At 35.9% G+C, this 23,414-nt stretch overlaps 1 protein-coding gene across 2 annotated transcripts in view; it reads right to left on the bottom strand.

Annotated features, from left to right (window-relative positions):
* LUZP2 (leucine zipper protein 2) overlaps positions 1-23,414 on the bottom strand; it is a 365,156-nt gene that overhangs the window by 80,945 nt on the left and 260,797 nt on the right. For both annotated transcript variants that reach the window (XM_045825733.1, XM_045825732.1), the window contains exon 6: positions 4,627-4,689. In XM_045825733.1, the coding sequence (XP_045681689.1) occupies positions 4,627-4,689 (63 nt within the window). The remainder of the gene's footprint in view (positions 1-4,626; positions 4,690-23,414) is intronic.

Raw genomic sequence — 23,414 nt, 5'->3', positions numbered from 1 at the left:
AAATCATGGTATAGCCATGAAATGGAACATTAGAATACTATTGAGCAATGTTTTAAAAAGGATTAAGTATGGACACATATAACAATGTAGATGGATGTCAAATGCATTAAACCATGTAAAAGAATCCAGTCACTAGAAACTATATTTTCTATAAGATCATTCATATAATATCCTACAAAAATATAAATGAGAGAATAGGAAGAGCAATCAGGTTAGTAGTTTACATGGGCTGAGGATTGATTGTCGAGATTATAAAACAGAAAAAGGAAAATTTGGAGTAATGGTAATGTTATATTTTTTGTATTGTTTTTTAAGTACACTGTCTCCATTTCCCCTCTCCACACCTCCCACCACTGATCCAACCCATTAAAAATGTGTACTTAAATGGAATATACTGTATGTAAATTATATCTTAATAAAATTCAATTTTAAGAGTAGCTGGTCATAGTGTATAATAAACACAATATCCTCCTGGTACTATTATATTCTCATAAACTCTGTTTTAACAAATGAAGTCCACTCTTATATTTGAAATATTATAATTTTCTCAGCATACACTCAGTGTATATGAGTCTTCCACTAAACCAACTGCAAGTGTAGTGTGATTGTTTCCTAGTATATTCAGAACATTTCTAACCATGCAAGGTAGTCAAGTTTGCAAAATAGGAGATTATGGTGCTAATTTCCAAGTCATTATCCAATGTTGGAAGTACTGCCAATTAAAGTATAAAATGGAAAGTGCTGTAAATGATACACCACTGCAAGGTTCTAATTTTAGAAACATAGTTTTTCACAGACATCCTTATTGTGAGCCACCTGCATTTTGCGATCCTTTGAATCAGGAAGCTGATAAGAGAGAACAAACAGAAAATGAAAAGGAATAAAAAGAAATGAGAAAAGAAGGAAGGAGAAAGGAGAGGAGGAAAGAGGGGAAAGGATGATGAGGCAGAGGGACAGAGAGAAAGAGAGAAGGGAGCAGAAGGGAGAAGGAGAACGGTGAAGAGAGTGTGGTAGGAAGCAAGGGAGGACTGGAGGGGTAGTTTGACATATTAACAATCCAGAAGTATGCAGTTAAACTGCATACCCAGAAGCAGCAAGGATTTGCGGTTTCTTACAAACTCGTAAAGTTTCATTTTCATAAAAACGCATCTTTTTTTTTTCTTGCTATGGTTAGTGAAAGCAAAATGCATGACATAGTGCAGAGGAATACCAGGAGCCATTGTGATGTGCATACGGTTGCTGCTGGCTCTTGAGAAGGAAACTCACACCTGAGCCCTCAGCACCTTGAATTTACACTTCTGCCTCCGGACTCTATTTCCCACAACTCTGCTCTTGCTCACACAAAGACTCCCAAGTGACTCAAGGTCATGATATTTCACACGCAGCATCTCTCCCTTGTTATATGAACTTTATTTCCAAAACATTTCCTGGTTTTCATGGCTGTCTTTAATGGTGCACTACCGATTTCAGTAAAGGACTATTTCTGTTATCTTTCTCAACTTCAAATGCACAGTTGATTAGCTTTATCTCCCTGCTGTTGCAATCTGCTGTCTAGGACCCATGTATAACCAAAACAGTGTCTTAGGAAAACATACTTTCAGTTTTTTTCCAAACTAGTGTTGACCAATATCTATGAGGAATGGGAGATTCCCACTCCATCGGGTGTGCGGGATTTGACCAACTTCATTTTAATTTCTCTCATACAATTGAAGTGTCATATTGAAGTGGGAGAAAAGACTCATTTAAACCATGTGGGTATTCATTTTTTAATGCATACTCATACTGAATGCACAGAATATAATTTAAACTTTTCTTCATAGCTTGGATTTATGATTAAAATATCAATTTTGCATCATGCATTAATTCATTCAGAAACTATAATAAAAACCTACAAGTCTTTTTCCTGCACAAAGTGAACATAAACTGCTAGATTTCCTGAGCTTAGTTATAGTTATTTAAAAATAATTTGTTAGAAATTTTCATCACAGTCACTCATCACTTCTCTGCATCTGGTATTCCACTCTTCTAATATTCAGTGAGTTAAAAAGCAAAATCCTATCTAAATATTTAATAGGAATATGATCAGTGAGAATAAATGCATTTTGAGCGAGCACATCTCTACTTTGTGGTGCACATGGGTTTGAAACCCAGCTGACCCTGACTGTTTTCTTTTAGCTTGTTGCCATCATTTTTAAAAATTAAGTTTTTCAGAGGGGTACTCTTCAAACAATTGAGATGTTACTGTATTGGGAATTTTAGTATTTTTCTTTTACATATGTTAATGATCTTAAACGTAATTCTAAATGTTGGTCCCTGTGAGTCATCAATTTTCTCAAGTCCATAGCAAAAATAAACTTTGTGATGATGATTCTGATGATGATGATTATAACTATAATGAAAAGAAGATAAAGGAGGTAAGAATGATAGAAGACGTTGTCTATGATGGACCATTTTAGCCAGGCTTGTTTTCCCTTTTAGAGACTATCATTCAGTTGGAAACTGTTCTTCCCTACAATTTCATATGCCATTTCAAATGCCATTTCTTTCATGAAATAATAGTAATAATGATATGATGGTACATGATATTTGCAGTACCTTCTATTGTTTTTAATATTTTCCTTGGCAGAGTAAAATAATGACAGTCCATTAGTTGTCAGTGGGACTTGGACATTTTATGCACCTACAGATAATGAACATTTAGGATCACTGATCCAAAAAACAAGCTCCTTTTAGCTTCTAAGCCAATAGAAGTCATTATCTTTTGTTTTGGTGGGGGTGGTGGTGGTGGTGAAAGAAATAATAATAATTTTCACTTATATTGAAGATAAATTATTAGGACAAAAATGTATGCATTCCTTATAACCCAAATTTAAAGTCTCCATTTGATCCATAAATAAAGGGATAGGGTAAATGTGCAAATTATAATGAATATATTCATTTCAATGTTATGCAATACTAATATACAAACTGTCTAGTACATCATAAATAAGAATGCAAAATAATATATTCTTTAAGGAATTGAGATGAAGAAAAAATATGAGTCACTTCTGAAGCAAGAGGTTTAAAAATGCAGGTGGACCCAGGCTGTGTTTGGTTCTAAACACTACAGAACCCTTCTCCTGGGAGTCGTCTCCCTTTCGGGTACATGGGCAGGCACAGATAACGCCCTTGACCTATTACAATATCTTTGATTACATGATCATAAGCACGTAATTTGGTAACATAACAGTATCACACTATACGATATTTTAGGTAAAATGCTCAAGTTAAACTATAAATGATTACACCCATATTATTACCCTTCCAACCACACTCAAGCAGGCTGTACTCCTGCTGGACCCTGTCCGTGAGTATTATGGGGCCCACAGGATCATGGCAACCATCTCACAACATAGCTTCAGTCCACATATTTCTTATTCAAAACTGTTCTACATGCTTACCCTCTAGAAAATAATACTAAGAAGTTGTGTACTACATATGTAATATTTCTAGATACTTAGAAAATACAAACACTGTAAGAGGTGATATCTACCCAAATAGAAAACTCTAGTGAAAGAAATACTACAACCCATTCAGTTTGATTTTTATCTTATGGGGCAATGCCTGTAATTCCCAGGTATTGAAAATGTATATTCATTTCATATATAATATTATTGTATGGATGTTATAATGTAGTTTATTAAATTTCATGTTAGACTTTAACTATAATGTTTATAATAATCACTTTTACGTGTTGTCCATCAGGGAGTATTCTCACCTTCTTTAACAAAAGAAATGCAAAATTCTGAATGGGCATATGACTACCTAACTAATGATGTTTTCCATTTTCCTTCAACTTGGCTAGGCAAGGGCTCTGGCTCTGGCATGCCACTGCTTCCTAGTTGCACTCCTAAAAAGCAATGCTTGTGAGTCACCAGGGAATCTTCCCTGTTTCTCCTGCTAGAAGGTGACAATAACAGGAAGAGGTTCTAGAAACAAAAGTTGGTGGCATATTTAGGAAATGACTGAGGTGTTTCACCAGCTCTGTGCCTTATGTCGAGGCTGTTATGGGATGGGGTCAACTTTCAACCTGTTTAAGCCGCTGTTCTTGTTCCTCACACTGCTTTTCCTTCCCTCTTCCTTCACAGGCATCAGATCTGCATCACGGTATGAAGACTCTCAGTCCTATTCCTTATTATTCCCATCTTTGTTTGTGCTTCTCAGAGGAAATGACTAGCTCAATGACTCAAGTCTCCTCTCCTTGAGGTACAAAGAATCACTATGGACACTGTCACTACTATCTCATTACCACCACTAAGAATTACTTACTATGAGCTCCATTTCTACAACATTAAATCAGGGATCATAAAGTAAAAGTAGATTTGGGTAATCAAGAGTACAGGAAATTGATTTTAGTTAAAACTGGATTAAGCAGAATAACTTTTCTTTTCCTCTAAGAAATGCATCAATCATTATTTTGGGGTATGCAGTGTTGAAACATCCAAAGATAGCTAAAAGTTTTCTTTAGTTAATCCAATCTTTGTGTGTATGTTACAAGGGGAAAAGGTCACTATATATCTAGGTTAAAAAAAATTGGCACTAATATTGTTTCTATCCAGCTGAAGCTAGAAGAGAAAATTGACTCACCTCTTCTGCATGGATGCCACACAGCTTGTTTCCTGACAAGAGTTTGTTTTTCAAGCTTTTATTCTGAGGAAAGAAACATTGTTTTATTACTAAGAATGACAAAATACTAAGAATTCCTTTAAATATGTTAGTCACATTGCGTTTTTCTATGCTGTGTTCATGAGCAAGTCCTTTATGATAAGAAACACAATGAATTTAGATAAACTGAGTAGAATCTGTAATGTAAAAGACTTACTTTCGTTAGATTTTTGATGTATTAGCATTAACCCATTCATTAGAAAAAAGATGGAACTTTATTTGGCTTTATATTTAACTTCTGTCTTGTATTTTATATCTTATTTTATAAAATCATTTCATAATTTTAGTTTCAAATCTGCAATCGATGCTAATTTCTGAAAGCATCCCTAAAGACAGCAAGCATTTATTTGTACCACCACCTGGATGCAAGTCACCTTGGACACTACTATAATACAGCCACAGACACATCAGGGTCTGCTTTCTCTTTAAGGAGGTAGTTTCCGAGTCTTCTTATATTCCTGACACCAGTTAATTGCTTCCGAAGGGTTTCTTGATACTAAGAAACTATTTTGTCTTCCAGGCCTCATAAGTATAGTCTCTCGTGCTTGTCTGAATACAGAGAGATCAGTTAACAAATTTCTCATAATTTTCCTAGATTCTTAGGTAAATGTTTGTTACTTCTAACGTAAAAGGCACAGACTCTTAGCCATCTGAATCTAAGCCCTTAGAGCATTTAATGATATCTGTCTCATTACACTCAGGCTTTTAGTCTTTGCCCCAGTACCTTAGTACCCAGCCTCCTTTCAGAGAGGCGGCTACAGGAGAGCAGAGAACTTTGTAATACCCCCAAGATTTCAACTTCATAATGTCTCTACAGGAGCACACAGAGTGATGGTAAAGTACATCTGCATAATGACTCTAAGAGAGTCAGTTTGATGAGCACCATGAGCAAATTGAACAAAATTTATGCAGAGTAAATGAATAACTGAATAAAAGGATGCATCAAATGTAAGAGTTCTTCACTCACAATTCTCACAGGATTTTGAACATCATTTCCTATTTTATTTTTCTGTCATGCAAAGAGGAAGTACAGCTGCCTCAGTTCAAAAGAATTTTTTTTGTCTATTTTTCCACTTTAGCTATGAGTTGAAATTCTAAAATGCTCATTTGAATTTCAATACCATAATATGTTTTATATATATGAGGAGTTATCTTGATTCACTCAAGTAATATCTTTTTGCAAATATTTGTATACATAACACAAGCAAAAGATTAGAGTTTTTAAAGAGACTTTAATATACATTATTTCTATATTTAATATATTGTAACTACTATAATGGCATACATAGTGATGTTCTAACTCTGCAGTGTTGCTCAGATTTTAGGTTAAAATATTCCCTAGTTTTCTTTCTGTTCTTGTCTATGATTTTTTGACATATGCATTCTTAAATATTTTTAAGTAGAATGGTCCCTTTTTTCCTTTTTTTATTGTTCCTATTGCTTTGTATGTAGAGCTCTCTCTCTAGAGATTTGATATGCATTTATATTTTTCATTTATTTTATTTTATTTTTTTAAGATTTTATTTATTTATTTTTAGAGAGGGAAGGGAGGGAGAAAGAGAGAGAGAGAGAGAGAGAGAGACATCAATGTGCAGTTGCTGGGGGCCGTGGCCTGCAACCCAGGCATGTGTCCTGACTGGGAATTGAACCTGGGATGCTTTGGTTCACAGCCCGCACTCAATCCACTGAGCTATGCCAGCCAGGGACATATTTTTCATCTTTTTATGGTTATATTGTTTTAGTGGAAGATTGTTGAAATTCAAATAAGGCCTATAGTTTGTTTAATAGTATTGTATTAATGTTAATTTATCAATTCAATAATTATCACTTTCTATGATGTTACTTTAGAGGTTTTGGGTAAAGGTACATAATAACATTCTGTATTAATTTTCCATGCTCTTTTCTATGCAAAAAAAAAATTTATATAGATTGCAAAGTAAGAAGTTAAAATATCCAAAAATAAAATTTAAATAAAAATAAATAAGTAAAAATTGAACAAAGCACATCTGGTATGAAAATTTATGTACCAACAAAAGGTATTCACACCTGATTAACTTCTTTAGAAATGATAATAAAGTTCATATATTTAAAAATGGGTAAATATAGTCTATACTGCTTAATATTTGCATCTTCACTTAAACTTTCCTTTCTTTCCTTTTTGCCTTTGGTTCATTCTGTTCAATTTTGAGGTGAGAGATAAAGCAGAGAATAAAACATCATATCACTGGAAATGTTTGCAATAGACTTGGACAATGCACTTCATTGGCACTGGGAAAGCTGCCACTCCCCAACATGGACACCATCCAAAAATAAGCAGTGATTACACTGTGTGTCCAGAGTCAGCTCTGGCAGTAGGTAATTCTGGGCAACTGTGTAAAGCAATATGTTTCCATTAAGCTAAATGTCATTTCTAGAGCTTAAGAATTACAGCATTTCACTATTTTGAAACATATCCAGAACTGGGAATAATTAATTATAATCACCCACAATGGGGCTAATTATGGCACACGAGGGAGACTTGTCAAGGTCCATACTGAGATTATTCTTAGAAGGCATGTTCTTCAGGAGATGGATGGCACAGATTCCCAGACCACGCACTGATGTAACCTCTCCACTAGTGGTCAGTGATTGTGCTTCCTTAATTACAGAAAAATTATGGCTTGACAACATGTAGGCATTGAAAACATAGTTTTTACTGTTTTGTAATCAGTATCATTACATTTTTGTGTCATTTCATCTACCTTCTATGTAAAGAATCTCATCTATATCAAATTTAACAGTATTTTTATAAGATCTAAAATGTAATTATGCCCAAAATGCCAGAAGGCAATTATGACTATGCCTCACTTGAGGGGATGTAAATAAAAGTATATTTAAAGTCATGACATGTTTAAATGTCTGTTCTTTCTGTCTGTCACTCTTCTACCATCCCTTCTTCTAATACCCACAATTTGGACTTTTCTAATGAGAAACATTTTCCATGCTGATTTCAGGTGGCTTGTGTGATACTTACTCTACCCACTATATCAAGAGAAAAGAATGAGACTCAAGCCCAGCCTGTCAGAGTCTTTGTCCAGATTTGGTAAAATAACAAAAACATTACTGATGAGACTCAAAAATAAATATTTTATTTTTGAGAATTAGTGAGAAAAAGGCACTGAGGTTCATCACTAAATCAGAAGTTATCTGAGAGTAGACCTAACATAGTGGAGGAAAAAACACACTTGAGTATATGAGGTCTGTATAGCAAGTATCCAGCTATGCAATATGAAAAATAGAGACATTTATTTAAGAAAATACAACATACAAGAAACATTGTACATAGGACAATGACACTTCAGTCCCCTTCAAAGTAAGCACCTTGGAACCTCACACAGTTCTCCCAGGCATGATCAGTTGCCCCATTGTATTTTTCTGAATCTTATCAAGGCTCTCAAATCTCTTCCCTTTCAAAGGTATTTTAGTTTTGAGAAAAGCCAAAAGTTGCAAGGCACCAAATCTGGGCTTAGCAGGACTGAGTCACCCAGGTGATTTGATGTTTCACCAATAATCTCTGCATGAGATGATGCATGAGTAAGCAAATTGTTGTGATGAAGCTGCCAATCACCAGTGCCCCATAGTGTGGCCTTCTGAATCATCCCAGTTGTTTCCACGGAGCAGTGTTCAAGCTTTTTGCAAAATTTGATGCAGATTTGCTGCTCTACTTGCTCAGTCATTTTGAATGTGATGACCACACAGTATACATGCTCACTCAACAGTGCCTACCACCCTCACTGACTAGTACAGTGAAGTCATCATTGTTCACACATGTACATTCTAGTTCACACTCCTTGGCTGCCAGGTTACATCAGTTTTATGCAAACCTTTCTCATTATATTAACCATGTTTGGACTTTTTCTGAAGAGGCCTTTTTACAGAAAAATACTAAATTCTGGTGATGTTGGAGTCCTCTCTTCTCTCCTTTATACGGCCTTGTCTGAAGCATGTATACTGGGTTTTTCGATTACATCTTTCTAGCACCAGTTCTTCTATTCTCTTGAGGCCATGGTTAAGTCTTTTTTGCCCACCGTACACTCACATAATTCCTTCACTCTCTTACTATTCAGAGAAGCAAAGTTTATCCAAGGAACTACGATTTTATCTCATACTAATGACATAGCTTATCAGGATGTGGGCAGAGAACATATTTATGTAATTTGCCCTTTCTAAATGTAAGGCAGATCTCACTTACCACCTACTTAATTAATTCCTCCCAATTAGGTGCTGTACACATTCAAGACAAGTTAAAATAAATGCCCCTACAATCTTCCTGAGAACCTAGTTTGTATATGCCTCAGCCCTACCTAAAAATATATAGTTTATTATTTCTCAATATCCAGATGATAAAACTCAAACTCAAATCTGGCAGAACAGAAAATCGTTCTTAAATAAATAATACATCTGCTTAATCTAGTTTTGGTTTTGTCTGTGAACTTAAAACAACATATTTTCAGTGTATTTTACATGGTGTCTCAAACCCAACAAACATTCTGGGCTACAAAACAGAAAAAGATACAAACCTAGAATATTTCTATAACCTTGCTATGTGAAAATGTAAAAATTTCCAAATTACTGTGAGTAATTTTACATAGCACTTTAAACTTAGGTGTTAATTGGGATTTTTGTTTGCAAACAATAGAAACCAATGATGGATAAAACAAGCAAAACATAAATTTATATTGTGAGGACTGCATGTAGAATAAAGAGAAAGCCTGGGGAATAAGGCTCAGAAAATATGCAGGAACCAAGCAGGAGGTGGTATCCATAATTACAAGACAGGAATAGAGCTATTGTGACAACTAAATAAGAAGCTGTAAGTCGCTGTACTTAATCACAAGGTGAAATGATGAGGTCTCAGTGCATTTTCATGGTGCAAGTCAGAACTTAGGACCGCTTAGGACTGTCAAATACAATAAATTATGCAAATGTGCTTATCAAATTATTTTCTGGATTTAAATAAAATACACCGCTGCTGCTACACAGCTGAAAACATGAGCCAATGCTGCTAGAGCGCAATTAAATGTGAACCGAAAGTAAAAACACCTGCGGTGGTATTCAAACTAAAACCAGTCATCGCTGTCTCACTGTGAAAAGCATCTCCAATTTTAGAACTTTCTAAAACTGCTGTGCAAAAAACCACTGCACACGACTGCTTGAGATCCACACTTGTTTTCATTTAAATGTGTTTTTAAACTGCCTGGAAAATGGGCATGCCTTTTGAAATAGGCATCTTTGCAATTGAAAATCTTACATGCTGTATTAAGGAAACAAACCCAGAATTCAGGGATAATATGAAATGCAAGTGCTTTGCTTCAAAAATACTGGCAAATGTTATGATGTTTTACAGTTGCCTTGGAGTCCTTTCCTGAGAACATCTCAGGGAAGGGATACAGTTCGGGACTGAGATGAAAACCACGAGTATTTACTTTCTCAATTCTTATGTGCATTTTTTTCACTGTTTAATGTTTATGAAGTCAGGATATATTCTACAGTATTAGGCACTTCTTCTGTAGTATTTATGGTTTCCCCAACTCAAATAAAGTTCAATTAGAGAGTTTATTTTAAAATTGTCAAATGCTTAAATATAAAAATTGTTATTTCAAATTTCTTGTTTTTAAAATAAGAGGTAAAGAGGTCAACAAAGAGAAAAAAGTTTTCTTTCATTTAGAAAAGCTTATCTGTCAAGAAATGAGGGAAAAGAAGAAAGGTGTATATGGGCCTTTTATTTATTCTAAGCCGCATAGAAGGAAAAAGTAGAATTTCAAAATGGACTGAGATAAATGGTTTACAAAATAGTTTCAAATTGATGATGGAGAAAAGACAGAAGGGAATCAGCCGTTTATTGCTATCATAACCTAGATGCAGAGCTTTCAACCGCTGACGGGAGCACTCAAAGGCTCTGGAGAGGCATCTGCTGAGGGAGTGACACTGTGATGTCTTTCGGCATGTAAAGAAATTATTCCAAATATTATAGAAAATCATTTCCTATTCTTTGGGTCAGCCAAATAATAGGAAATGACAAGAGAAGGAAGAAGATATGCACCAGAAATTTAGACATTCAATTAATTATGCATAAGATTCTGGTGAAAGAGTGTACGTTAGCTATGTGGGGCCTTGTATGCATTGAAGCCGCAACACTGAATGGTTAACATGACAATCACATGATCAGGCTTATTCTTTAGAAAGATAAGGAAGAAAAAAATTGGATTTCAAATTCAGAAATATATCTAATGTTTCCCCCCATATAGGTTTGAATAGCAGGTTAGGCAGTATTTTGTAGTCTGATAGATACATGAAAAAGTGCTCAACATTACTAATTATTAGGGAAATGAAAAGCAAAACTATGAGGAGGTATCATCTCACAACTGTTAGAATGGCTATTATTAAAAGACAAGAGGTAACCAGTGTCATGAGGATGTGAAGAAAAGGCAACCCTAGAACTCTGTTGGTGGGAATGTAAATTGGTGTAGCCACTGTGGAAAACAGAAAGAAGGTTTCTCAAAACAGTAGAAGTAGCATAGCCTATCACCCAGCAATCCCATTTCTGGGTATTTATCCAAAGGAAATAAAAGCAGAATGTTAAAGTTTTTAAAAAATAATGTATTTTTTTTTTACAGAGAGGGGAATGGAGGGAGAGGGAGAGAAACATGGATGTGTGAGAGAAATATAAATCAGTTGCCTCTTGCACACCTCCAACCAGGGGCCTGGCCTGCAACCCAGGCATGTGCCCGCACTGGAAATTGAACAAGCAACCTTTCAGTTTACGGGACACAGCCCAATCTACTGAGCCACACCAATCAGGGTGAAACAGCATACTAAAAAGTTACTTGCATTCCCGTGTTCATTGTAGCATTATCCACACGAGCCAATATGTGGAAACAACCTAGTTATCCATGGACAGGTGAATGGTTAAGGAAGACGTTAACATAGACATGTTATGCAGCCACAAGAATTAAGGAAATACTGACATTACAACAACATGGATGGACCTTGAAGTCATTATGCTAAGGAAGATAAGTCAGATAGAGAAAGGCAAAAACTGTGGGCTGTCTCTCATAGTTGGAATCTAAAAAACTGAACTTGTAGAAACAGAGTTCAATAGTGGTTTTTAGGGAGTGGGAAGTAGGGGAAATGAAGAGATACTGATCAAATGGTATTAATCTGCAGTTAGAAAAGGTGTAAGCTCTGGGGATCTAATATACAGCATAGTGATTAATGGATGATATTATAATTACTGGTGTACTTAACAATACTGTATTAAATACCAATAATGTATTAATTACTTCAAGGTTGCTAAGAGAGTAAATCTTAAATGTTCTTGCCACAAAAAAAGATAATTTTACGATGTGATAAAGGTGAGACACCTTTAAACCAGGACAGTGTTATCTGTCAATTATACATGCCTGAACAAAACTGGAAAATAAATGATACGATGCTGAATGCATGTGTGTATTTAAACTTGTATTTGTTAAATGTTTATCCTGTGCTAGCTATTTTACAAAGTGCTTTACAGAAATTATTTCATTGAATCCTCACAGCATTTTAGAAATGACAAACCTGAGGCTTAATGATGTTATTTAACCTGCTTGTGTCCAAGCAACTACTAAGTGGCAGAGCTGGGACTAGTCCAGGTCTAGTGACTGCCAGAACCCATCATCTTCTCCATCGTGCTGCACAGTTTTTACTAATTCTCCTCTGCTTTCGAAAGATAGTGAAATAAATTGAAGGCCTGGATTTCTACTAACAAATGGACAATAACCAAAATGGACATAAACATGGAATTGGTCTTTGAATTTTAAATTCCAAATACACATATATTCTCCAGTCAACCTAACCCCACCAGGGAACACAATAAATTGTGGTTTATAAAATAACTTTTCCCTTAGTGCAGTAACTAGACAAAGTAACTATGTTGTGAAAGTATTAGGAAAGATCAGTTAATTCACTCATAGTTACTCCTTAGAAGATTCTCCTCCTGATCTGCCCATTTAAGACATGAATATCTGTCATCCTCTGTTTGCAATTCTGCTGAGAGTTCCCAGTCCAATGCAGCCATTTTTTCCCCCCTGGGAACACACCTGAGTGACTAAAAAAATAGTGCTTTTTCTTCAACTTTGTGGGAGAATGGAATTCTTTTTTTCTTTTTACTTTTTTTTTTTTTACTATTTCATCCAGCTCAGGATAAAAAGGTGTTTGAACACATTTTCACAATCACATACAAGTGGTACAATTGCATAAGACATATCAAAGCTATGTGATTTAAGTTTAAGGGCATTAACTTTAAAATTGTTTTGTTCAGTCTTTTGCTAGTCACTTTCCATTGCATACAGGATGACTACAGGTCATCAGTGCTTACTTATAAGAATAAATCTGGTCCTGCCCTATTATTTATGATTTCACTGAAGCTTGCCTAATATCCACTATTGTGAGCAATTCCTCTTTAAAGTAGTATTAGTGAGGATCTGATGCTGTAATTCAGGCCAGACAATGAAGTTTAGCTGTTATGCATTTGAAAGGGAGATGATTATGTAATACTTGAGGTTTCATTTTTCCCCTTCAGCATCACTGGGAAATTCCTATGAGATGTGGCAGAAAGATAGGCTAATCTTTTGCTTTTTTTTGGCTTCAAGCTTTCATAGTTAGGCCTATCTATGGTTTTATACGTTGAATTGATTGGGACATTGATAGAATAAAGATTCCACGAATAACTGGATGTGTCTCATTAAAGTAGAAATGAGACCAACTTTTCTTCATATGATCCCAATCTGAATTTGTTACACAATTCCATATGGAATTAATTTCCTCCAACCAAAGGGGAAAAAAGTTCAAATTATGGCTTCAGGAATCAGAAAGAAAAATATTTATAGGTAAAAAGCACAAGTATTCAGTATACCTATATTGGTGGAAATATTGACAATGGGAAGTTTTGCTCTACTTTCAAACATTAAGTAGATATGCCTATTTTATAGATATGTACAAAATAAAATAGAATTTGTACTCTAGGGTTTATAGCTATAGTTAGGCGGAATCTGTACTGATTCAAATGCCTGTTCTTAGTAAACAGTTCAGTATGATTAATAACATTCACTTCACTAGGATGCTACACTTCTTTTCATTACAGAGTAATCTGGATTCTACCTGACAATAGAACAAGTGGAGCTATGCTAAGATGTTAGCACTGGTTAGATAGTTTCTTCTGGATGTCTGCTCTAACCCTACTTGAGCTTGGTTAAAGCTGCTGGCAACAAGTAAAGAAAACCACTTGGTGTTTATTATTAAATAAAGAAACTCAAATTGATCAACAGAGAAGTATGAAGTAAAGTTGATGCTAAAATCAAACTGTCCTTTATTTAGGGTCAAATGCATCTGCTACTAACTACCTTTTCCTTAAGCAAAAGCTTGCTCAGTCCTGTGTGAAAATTTGCTCATGTACCTTCAACATTAAGCATTCTTCCAGGATCATTTTTCTGCGTATTTAAAACTTAATAATCCTGCTACAGCAATTGTACTCCAAGTGACTGGCCATGCTGTGAGGAGAACAAGGACTGCTAGTTCTATGCAGACTTGCCCCTTTGAAAGGAAACCATATCAGCATTGTTTCTGGCCCGTGAATGATTAATTCGATCTTAGAGAAAACATCTGTGCCCAGAGTGCATTCCGAATGCAGTGGAGGAGGCAGCTGCTCATACGATGATGCCAAGAGAATTCATGGCAACGTTACTGCTCTCCATCTCAGTTTTGGCCTCTAATTCTGTCAGAATATTTACCATTAAAGTTAGAGTCCTGGTTGTGATTTGATTTATTTTATCACTCATTCATTCGTTCTTCAAATATTAAATCAGTACTCCAGTAACCCTTGTATGGTAGGTATAAACACATTGACATATATTATTGATTCCGCATTACATGTCATTAGGGAGTGCAAATTAAAACAGTAATGAGATACCACTACACATCTATCAGAATAGCTAAAGCTCAAATTGCTGACAGCACTGAATTCTATGGGAGATAAGGAACAATGGGAGCTCTCATTCACTGCTGGTGGGACTACAAAATGGCACAGCCACTCTGGAAAACAGTTTGCCACTTTCTTACAAACATGTATATGTTTTTACCATATGTTTCAGAAATCATATTCCTTGAGATTTACCCAAAGGAGTTAAAAATGCACATCCACAGAAAACCTGCACACTAATACTTATAACTGCTTCATCCACAATTGCTAAAACTTGGAAGCAACCAAGATAATCTTCAGTAGCTGAATGAATGAATAAACCATGGAATATCCAGACAACGGAATCTTATTCAGTGCTAAAGAGAAATGATCTATCAAGCCATGAAAAGACATGGGGTAAATTGAAATGCACATTACTAAGTATAAAAATTATACTGAAAAGGTTACACACTGTAAGATTCCAGCTACATGATACTCTGGGTAAAAAAGTAAAAGTATGGAGAGAGTGAGCAGATCATTGATTTCTAGGTGTTTGAGAGAGGGAGAGATGAACAGGCAGATCACAGCATTTTTGGAACAGTGAAAACTATTTCCTAGGAGAAAATAGTTTCATAAAGGTGGATGTGTGTTACATATTTGTACAAACCTGTAGAATGTACATCATCATGAGTAAACCCTAATGTGAGGTATGGACTTTGGGTGACAACGATGTGTCAAAGTTGGTTCATTCATTGTAACAAATGTGTCATCCTCATGGAAGATGATAGTTGAAGAGATTGTAGGAGTGTGGGAATATGGCTGTCTGTACTTTCAATCTATCTATGAACCTGAACCTACTTTAAAATGTAAAATATATTAAACACATTTAGTTTTATTAAAAGCAAAACATATCTGACTTTACAACCTATAAAACAATAGCCTGAAAATATTGGTATATTCACCTTTAAACCAGGTATATTGTATCTTTAATGTAAAATAGGTATTTCTTGAAAAATAATATTAGTATGATTGCATAAACAAATTACTATTAATAAAATATTTTTTAAAGTTTATGATAAAACTACCTTAATTTTCATAGTAGCTTTACTCCACAAAGAGCTCTTTGAAAGTACCAAAAGTTGCAGATTAATAATTAAAAAACTTAATATCCAATTACAATAATCAACTATATCACAGAGTTTCTAAATTAAACTATATATCCTTTTTGGTACTTGCTAAAATAAAATAAAAGCAAAAAATAAGCTCACTAAATAAAGATGATATTAAAATAAGCATATTAGATAAAGAGCAATAAATAAATATACCAAATAAAGAGGATATTAATACTTTTTCAAATTGATACAGTTTTACAAATGTACATATTTTTAAAAAGTACACTCTGCACAATTGATTATGTTCATCTTTTTGGCCTTTATGAAATTTTCATAAAATCTGCTCACTAAAATTCCAATATGCTTCTAAAAGTATCTGACTCTATTGCAGCTGTCATTCATGTCAGCAAACACTTTCCATTTTAATTGATATTGACATTGGCATTTGAGTGATTATTTTCATTGTATAATTTAATATTTTGACTCCTGCTTCTAAAATTGTGATCCTATCAAGAAAGAATATGTATAGTGGGTGAGTATGATTTACCTTTACTGAATAGTTGAAGCACTTTGCTATTAAAATTAAGTTATGTTCAACTTCCTCTAGTTATTCTTCTTTTTTACCAAAAATACACATAGGGAAGTACTCCAGCTTTCTCTGTGAAGCACACGCCGTCAGCTCCCTGACATGCAACATAACCCTCCTACTCACCTCTCAGACACATAGAAATGCTCAGATATACCTTGATCTCTGTTCCATGGCACGGGCCTCTTTTGTGAAGATTTGTTTTACATATATAAATATATTTTTTGCAAATGCTTAGCCTCTCCTTTTTATTGTTAAATATCTTTATCAAGGATGACTTTTATTTTTTATTAGATTTATTGCGGTACCATTGGTTAATAGAATTATATAGGTTTCAGAGGTACAATTATATAATACATCTTCTGTATATTTTATTGTGTGTTCACCATCACAAGTCAAGTCTACTTGCATCACCATTGATTCCCAACTTTTACCTCCTTCTTTTATTTCTTTTAAACTAGAACCAAAAATCTCTCAGGTAAATGAAAAGCAATATAGTCAAACTTTAAATTTAACTCATCAAAGACTTGAAATAGCATCATAATGAAGAAACCCATGAAGCAGTGAGGTGAGGACACTCAGACTAAGTGAATCTCTTCAGCTCACAGCAAGTTTCTATGAGCCAGTGGGCCTCAAAATGTGTTTTCTGGAATAGCCCCATCTGCATCATCTGGGTACTTATTAGAACTACAAACTGATAGGCCCCAAATTGGCCCAAGCTTACTGAGTCAGAATCTCTGATAATGGGGCCTGGCTATCTGTATTTAATAAGACTTTCAGGGGATTCTGCTGCTCACTAATATTTGAGAAACATATGGCTGAAAGCACATATGAGAACTAGCCCCAAGTTTATGCAGGGAGAATCCAATGGCATTCCATTTCAGGTTTTGTGCTCACAGCTAAATAAAACCTCTCTAGTTCATATCACTCATAAATATTTTAAGTTAACTACTCCCATCCTTTCAACTCCACCAGCCCACCTTGAGTGATTTTAAATATAACAAATTATCTCACTGGTACATGGCTACCTTCATATGGTACTCCAGTGTCATTACCAAGCAGACCTCTCAAATACAGTAAAAGCACACCCATAAATCTCACTGACTGCGGGGCCATGATGGGCTATTTCTCATGATGATGGAAATACAATTCAAACAGCCTTTAATATAAACCTTGCACTGTATACTCTTCATGAATAATAAAGCAGCTATTCAAATAACCTTTCTATATCCACTTTTACAGACATTCCCTCAGTATTTGGTAACGGGCCTGAAACTCAACATCGCCACTGTTTCCCTTGCAGTATAGTTCCCAACAAGCTCATTAGGATTTTGATGCCAAATGGAGACTCAGCTAGTGTTTTCCACTCAAAGACTCCAGGTCTTTTGGCCTGGAGTTCACTCAAGTCTCACTTACAGCCTAGAGCTGGAGGTAGATTGTCTCCTAACTGACTTTAACATAGTATCTTAATCATAGAGTCAATGGCTTATAGTTATAAATAATGACTTATAAATCACCCATTAGTAATAAAAATAAATACAAGACTGCTCACTTCAAAGTACAGACATTTCATCACCAATTTGCGTGTATATTTTTCTTTTATGGTTCTGCTAATAGCCTTATGAGGGAAGTGCTGGAATGCCCATTTTGCAAGTGAAATAACTGTCTGTCCATTTTACATCACAATATTGCATTTTTCTAACCCTGGGTGCTTATTTGATGCTTTTATTGCTTAAAACAAACAAACAAAAAAAATGGTGCTTATCTCTGTGTGATAGAGACCCAGAATAGCAGAATCTTAAATAAAATAGAAGTTCCTTTCTCTGACTTTCTGACACAAAAGTCCAACTGCTGTGACTCTTAATGTTGTTGAAGGCCAGACTCTTTCTGACTTGACATGCTGCCGTTTCTCCGGGGTTACCCTTGCCTGTCTGGTCCGTGATGTCCTCACCTCCATATCCACGTGCGGCCATCAAGGAAAGGGGAAAGAAAAGAAGAGCATGTGCCTTCTCCTTGATAGATACAACCTGGAAAGCGCCAGCAGCTCTTCTGGTTACCTGAACAGTGGCCAGAACTTAGAGACGTAGCCCCAGACAGCAGCAGAAGAGGCTGAGAAATGTTTATTCCAGGTGTCATTTTTGCTCAGACAAAAGTGAAGTAGAACAGAGAGAACAGCTATTGGACAGAAGCTAACGATCTTTGCCACATTTGGTCACCCTTTTTCTCTCACCCCAATTCAGAACCTGGATTTTAAATCTTAAGATAGGCAGTGTAAGCAGGTAAATAAGAAATCTTCAGTACTAAAGTTAGAATACATGAGAAGCACCTTTTTTCAGCTGAAAACCTCAGTCTACTAGCCCACACTCAGTGAATCTGCAGAAGCCAATTAATTATAAAGTGTGGTCCTTGCTGCCAAATCACTTATCCACCTGGAGAGAAAGCATCCTAGATGAAGGGCTTAGTCAAGATTTCTCATGCTGGGGTCTTCAGATTACCTTCGGAATCACCTAGGGAATTTGAAAATAAGTCAGAACCCTGGTTTGTGCCCAGACTGTGTGAATCACAATCTCTGGTTATGTAGCTCAGGAGCCTACATGTTACCACTACTCCCAGGAAAATCGTATGCATGTTAAAAACATTGTAACATGACAGGAAGAAATGTATAGATTTTAATTATTTTAGAAATTCTTTGTCTCAGCTTATGTCCTTTAGGGCCATTAAAATGCCCTCTACAGCAGGGGTCCCTAACCTTAGGGATGTGGACCAATACTGGTCCAGGCCTGTTAGGAACTGGGCTGCACAGCAGGAGATGTGCTTGAATGTAATGAAATTGAATCATCCTCCCACCTCTGTGGAAAAACTGTCTTCCACGAAACTGGTCTCTTATGCCAAAAAGGTTGGGGACTACTGCTGTACAGCAGTATCTAAGGGATGGTCTTTCCATGCTTATTAATCACTAGCGGGTGTTAGATCTTCAATGTTACAGATGATATACAGAATCATCAAAAGTAGTCACTTTCAGGTATTATCTTATATCAGCTTCTGAACAACCCCATGAGGCTGATAGCAAGACGCAGTGTCCTACTTAACAGACAAGTGAATTAAACTGACACTCGGAGAAGCCAAGAGACTTGGACAATGCCATACAGCTCTTAAGAGGCAAAGGCGAGCTGAGGTCTTGATCAGACCACAGATCTCGTGCTCTTCTTCACCTTCTTGAAACTATCTCCCAAATAATAAGAAAGTTGAGAGCATAACCCCCAAAATAACCCAAATACGACTTCAGCTTTTTCCAGCTCTGACCCATGAGGATGTTGTTGTGTTGATACCTCTGTTCTCATGGCTTACAGTATATCCTAACTAGAAGGCCTACTTGGCATTTTTTTATGTTGAAAATAATACCTAAGGTCAAAGGGTTTTCCGAGGGGAAGTGATACTGAATGTCTGCTCCCATCACTAATCTAGGCTCTTCACATAGTACAGGTACAATAGCGCATACTCCAAAGCCCAAGGCTTTTGTCACTCCATTGTTCTGACTTATCTTATGCTGGGCTTATAGTGTCAATGATCAATGATCCTGCATTTCCCTTTATTTCCTTCTAATTAAGTTCAACAACAAAAAATGCATACTACCTAAGGAAGTTATTAATAGAGGTAGGACTTTGAAATCACTGAATGCCATTTCATTTTCACAATTTGGAAACATCTGCAGCGTGGACAAATCTGCACCCACACTGGAATCTTCCCGTGATGTGCCTGCTGTGATGTGTGCTTTCAGACTAGCACTGGGGTTTTAAAGCATTAGAGTCTGAGAATGAACTGTCATCACATCTGTCTTAATTGCATTTCCATCTGCTCATGCGGCATGCACCTGTACTTAGCTGATTAGATGAGAACAAGGGGCAAAGTCTTCCCAATGCCATTCTTAAAACCAAGACTTCACTTTTTAATTGACAGTGTTAGAGAAAAAAAAAGAAAAACATGAAACAGAATCCAGAAGACATATATTTCAGTCCTAGGTCTTCCATTTACAAGCTGTCACCATGGACATATCTGTTCTGTGACATTTCTAAACCTCCATGAATCTATCTATAGTTACATCTGATTCTTCACTATGCTAGTCTGAGAATGAAAGGAAACAATAAATGTGAAAGTTTTTTGTAAATATAAAAAAATGTGATTTTTTCAAATGCCATATACTCAAGTGCCATTGAGACAGAAGCATAAACTAAACCTTAGATTCAGGATTTTCTTAAAATATGGGGTTTACTGGTTGATTAAAAAATCCATCTGTGCTTCCACTGCTTCTATATGCTTAAATTACTCTCCATTTTCATGAGTATAAAATGGGGATCAAAACATGTGGGAAGAGAGGACTGTTGAGGAATTGATAGGTAATTACCATTTTAAACATGCTTTTTAATCCTCCAAAGTGTTTTAATCTCCTCAAATGGCTTAATAGATGCACTACTGGGCCACTACAGCCAGGGCAGGAAACAGTGCTTAGATTAGGGAGTGCAGCCGAGACTGCAGCAAACAGAGCAAGCAAATACAGAGTGAAATCATTCCAGATGGATGTAAGTACCCATAATTAGTAGCAAACATTGTGTAAAGCACATTAGAGGGAACAAGCCTCCTTCAGAATGCTACCAAATTAGACTAGTACTGGTATATAAGGTGAATTTTCACTAATCGTAACTAATGACTGAGAAAAGTCTGCCAATGATAGTAATGACTGTGATAAAAGACATAGACAACCAACCCAGTGTCGAGTGATGTGAAGAAAGACAGTGGCTGCACACACACAAAAAAGGGAATCAGGACAACCTAGACACTTATAACGAGGAGGAAAGAGGAAGGAGGAGAAGCGGGGATCCAGGATAAGAAGGACAAGGAAGAGGAGGAGTAGGTCGAGGGGGGAGTAAGTCAGGAAGAGGAGAACAGAGAAAACAAGAATCAAATGTAACTGAGAGGAAGTCCAGGTTTCCATCACTTCCTTATTAAAGTATGATAGGGACCCATGCATCATTATAGCTTGGAGACATTACTTCCCAATGTAACTTGATGGTACATTGCACATTAAAGCTCACCCCAAAATGTAGGTCAGTCATTCTCAAAGAAATGCTTGTATTGAACATTATAAAGTTCTGAATTAAAGAATACTTGTGCTCACATTGAAAAAAAAAACAGAAACAGAAAAAAAAAATTTCTCCAGTCCTGCTTGTCGTGGCTCCGTGGATTAAGTGCCAGCCTGAAAACCAAAAGGTTGCCAGTTCGATTCCCAGTCAGGGCACATGCCTGAGTTCCAGGCCAGGTCCCTAGTAGGCACAAGATGCAAACACACATTGGTGTTTCTCTCCCTCTCTTTCTCCCCCCCTTCACCTCTCTAAAAATAAATAAATAAAATCTTTTAAAAGAAAAGAATTTCTCCAGATGCTATCAAAGAGTTCTTAATGAGGGTTTTGAGAAATAATGGCTCTATAAAGTAAGAAAAGTCATAAAATCACAAACAACTCAGTAAATAAATTTGACAAACATTGCTCTTTGCTGAAGGACATCTCAGAATCTAATTTAAAGACAGCTTGATGAATCTTCAGGGGCAGATTGGAGGTAGTGGTACTTGTAGTGAAACTCAAGCTGTCTTAAAGCATTTCTGACAATTAAAATCAAGAATGAAGTGCCCAGAAGGGATAAATTCAGGTTGACAGCACAACTTACTGAATGGTGACCTCTGCAATCAACTATATTTGGTGACTGGTTGATAGCAGCTGATTGATAGGACAGATGACAAAATTTCAAGAGACTAATTATAGTCAGATACAAAGTGATTTAAGGTCGTCAATTGACTATTTCCACAGAGAAAACAGTGGTAACAACCTCACTAGTAATAAACTCAATTCAAATTCACAAGAGATAACAGTTTTTTAATGTATCAAGTTTGTTTTAAAAATTTAAAGAGAATATGAAGTACTTGGTAAGAGAGGGAAAGTGAAAGTAAAATGAAAGGCTATTTTTAAACACTGCTAAAAAGATGATAAGTTTGTATCACTCTACTGGGAAAAAATCTGACAATATATTAAGTATCTTATGAATATTATTACATTATAACTCAGTGTTGTTTCTTAAGAATGAAACTAAAAATAGTATTGGGGGAGAAAGTACAGAACAAAAAGTTATCACCCAATATTTTATAATAACATAAAACATGGAAGCAACATAAATGTTTTCCAGAAGAGATTATTAACAAAATAAAGACATTCATCCCATGGCCAATTTACCCTCTCGCTTTTTCTCTTACATTTAGATTGTAATCTGGGAACCAGCAAAGAATAACAGCCATTGACTTTCCTACCAATAATGATCAGGAAATCATTGATCAAATGAATATTTGTTTTCAATAAAAGGTGGTAACCAAGAGTCATCCCTTTCAGACTTTTATATAATTTATAGCCTGTGACAGATTAAAATAGACCAAATTTCTTGGGTAATTCTTGAGCGAGCAGCCTCAACACACACAGGGTGTCTAAAACCAGGGAATAGCATCTTTAAGAGACAGCCCTCTTGATTGAAAGTAACAGAAACAGATGTTTGCTAGGAGCCCATGGGAACTCAGGAGGCTGCACAGAGCAACAATAGCCAAGATAAGGCTGCAGCTACTGTTAATGAGTCCTCCAAAATATTCTCTAAGCCTTCAAAATCCTGGCAGAAAACGTATGTTTGGGATGTTTAGGCAATATAATTGTGCAAGAGAGCAAATAGAAGGGTCTGGCCACCCTCAGCTCCTGTGAACAGAAGCAGCAGAAGGAGGCAGAAGACTTCACCCAATGGAAATTTCTCCAGATGGGAGAATAAGATGCAAATAGGAAAAGAGGAAAGATTGGATGTTCTAAACCCCAAAATTAATGTTTTGCTACAATTGCCTCCAGGGCCACTTTGTACTGCAGGGCAATTGCAAAAACCATAAAATAGTATAATCACAAAATCATGTTCTTTATAATGATAATATAAGCTCCCCTCCCCTATTAGGGACCCCTGGTCA

This window comes from Phyllostomus hastatus, unplaced genomic scaffold, assembly GCF_019186645.2.
Source record: "Phyllostomus hastatus isolate PE091 unplaced genomic scaffold, TTU_PhHast_1.1 phas_scaffold_585, whole genome shotgun sequence".
In the NCBI taxonomy this organism is placed as follows: domain Eukaryota; kingdom Metazoa; phylum Chordata; class Mammalia; order Chiroptera; family Phyllostomidae; genus Phyllostomus; species Phyllostomus hastatus.
Note: the sequence above shows the minus strand (reverse complement) of the source record. Positions and strands in the feature narration are given on the sequence as shown.